The sequence below is a fragment of the Parus major genome, chromosome 4, assembly GCF_001522545.3.
Source record: "Parus major isolate Abel chromosome 4, Parus_major1.1, whole genome shotgun sequence".
In the NCBI taxonomy this organism is placed as follows: domain Eukaryota; kingdom Metazoa; phylum Chordata; class Aves; order Passeriformes; family Paridae; genus Parus; species Parus major.
The window spans coordinates 67,802,454-67,804,625 of NC_031771.1; the positions used below are offsets into that span (position 1 = coordinate 67,802,454).

Sequence of the window (2,172 nt, forward strand, 5' to 3'; positions counted from 1 at the left end):
GGACAGGGACCCTGAGATCAGGGGACAGGGACACCAGGGTGGATCAAGGACTCTGGGGTGGGGGGACAGGGACCCTGGGAGTGGGGGACAGGGACCCCAGGGTGGCACAGGGACCCTGGGGTGGGGGGACAGGGACACCAGGAGTGAGGGACAGGGACACTGGGGTGGCACAGGGAACCTAGGGTGGTGGCACAGGGACCCTGGGAGTGGGGGACAGGGACACCGGGGTGGCACAGGGACCACAGGGTGGCAGAGGGACCCTGGAAGGGGGGACAGGGACCCCAGAGTGGCACAGAGACCCCAGAGTCAGAGGCCAGGGACCCCAGGGTCAGGGGACAAGGACCCTGGCATCAGGACACGGACCCCAGGATCAGGGGACAGTGCCCCTGGGGTGGTGACAAGAACCCCGGGGTGGTGGCACAGGGACCCCGGGCTGAGCCAGCCCCAGGGGTGGCAGCTCCCCGTGCTCCCTGCCAGGATCAGGAGGTTCCGGAGCTGGTCCCGTGCCGAGGACACCCTGGAGCTGAGGAGCAAACAGGACCTGTCACAGGTGGGGACCTCGGTGGGGACAGCCCTGGGGTCCCCTGAGCTCCCGGGGGGTCCTTCCCGGGAATCCCCCGGGCTGGGAATGGGATGTGGATCCAGGATCCCGCCCAGCCCCGCGGTTCCACCACAGCCGTGGTATCACTGTCACAGGGACAGGAGGGACAGAGCCCGGTGGGGACCCTAAATCCCCGTCCCAGCCTCGTTCCAGAGGGGCTCCAAGGCACGGATGGATGCCAACCCCTCCAGGGACACTCGGGATGCTCCTCTGTCCCCATGGAGTGTCCCCAGCTATTCCAAACCTTTTCCAGATGGACGGAGCATCCTGACCTGGCGGCTCTTGGATCCCAGACCTGCTGTGCCCGCTGGAATTTCCCAATCCTGGCTGGATCCAGGGACTCCCCTGGGGATCCCCCAGCCCCATTCCAGCCCCTCGTCCCTTCCCGATGGATTCCGGTCACCGCCTCACATGCCAGGCACCGGTGACAGCTCCGGGCTGGGAAATCCCGGGAAAATAATAAAATCCAACCTCCGAGTGCCGGGAACATCCTGTTTGTCACCACCGTGCTCCTGTCCCTTCTCCCTGCGCTGGAGAGGGGGACACAAGCCACCCGTGTCCCCTTGGTGCCCGGCATGAGGGGACCTGGGGCTGGGGACAGCCTGGTGGCAGCTGGGCCGTGTCCCCTCTGGCCGTGTCACCGCCGCCGTTAGAGGTCACTCTGCGGCCACCTCGCCACCAGCCACGGCTTCGGCGGGGATGGGGCTCTGGGATATGGAGCTGGAGCTTCCCGGGAATGGGGGAGCTTTGGGATTTGGGGTGCTTAATCCTCCCCTCCTCCGCCCGTTCCGCTGACAGAGGGGAGTGAGGGGCTGTCCCCATCCCTGTCACTGTTTGTGTCCCCATCCCTGTCACTGTTCGTGTCCCTGTCCGTGTCCCCATCCCTGTCACTGTTCGTGTCCCCGTACATGTCCCCATCCCTGTCACTGTTTGGGTCCCTGTCCCCAGTCCTGCCACCGAGCTTGTCCTGGTCCTTGCCCCCATCCCCATTTCCATCACCAGCTTCATCCACATCCCCACCTCCAGTCCCATCCCTGTCCCCATCTCTGTCTCCATTCCCTGTCCCCAACTCCATCCCTGTCCCCATCCCTGTCCCCTCTTGTCTCCTCTTCCCCATCCTTGTCCCCAGTTCCTGTCCCCATCCCTGTCCTCAACTCCACCTCCAGTCCCACCCCTGTCCCCGTTCCTGTCCCAATTCCTGTCCCCATCCCTGTCCCCATCCCTGTCCCCACTCGGTCCCCTAGCCAGGGCCAGCCCGGCAGGGGTGGGTGGTGACAGGCTCGCGAGCAGGGTGGCATCAGTCTGGTGACAGTGTGCTGGCAGGGTGGCAGCAGGGTGGCGACAGCGCGGAGGTGACAAGGTGGTGTCACCAACCCTCCCCCCCACGCCAGCGCCGCCTCCTCCCCGCGGTCCCTGCGAGCACCGAGGGGCAGTGGGGTCAAACTTTGTCACCTGCGCCCGCCTGGTGACAAAGGTGACCCGGCCGCTCCCTCCCTGGGGCTGGCAGTCACCTTTCCAAGGACCCTCCGCTCCGGAGCCACCGCCCCCAGCGCCAGCACCGCGTCCTCCTC

At 66.3% G+C, this 2,172-nt stretch overlaps 1 protein-coding gene across 1 annotated transcript in view; it reads left to right on the forward strand.

Annotated features, from left to right (window-relative positions):
* SIGLEC1 (sialic acid binding Ig like lectin 1) overlaps positions 1 to 1,180 on the forward strand; it is a 17,519-nt gene extending 16,339 nt beyond the window's left edge. Inside the window, exons 18-19 of the mRNA XM_033513904.1 lie at positions 478 to 550; positions 855 to 1,180. Of these exons, the coding sequence (XP_033369795.1) occupies positions 478 to 550; positions 855 to 1,180 (399 nt within the window). The remainder of the gene's footprint in view (positions 1 to 477; positions 551 to 854) is intronic.
* Positions 1,181 to 2,172: the final 992 nt, after the last annotated feature.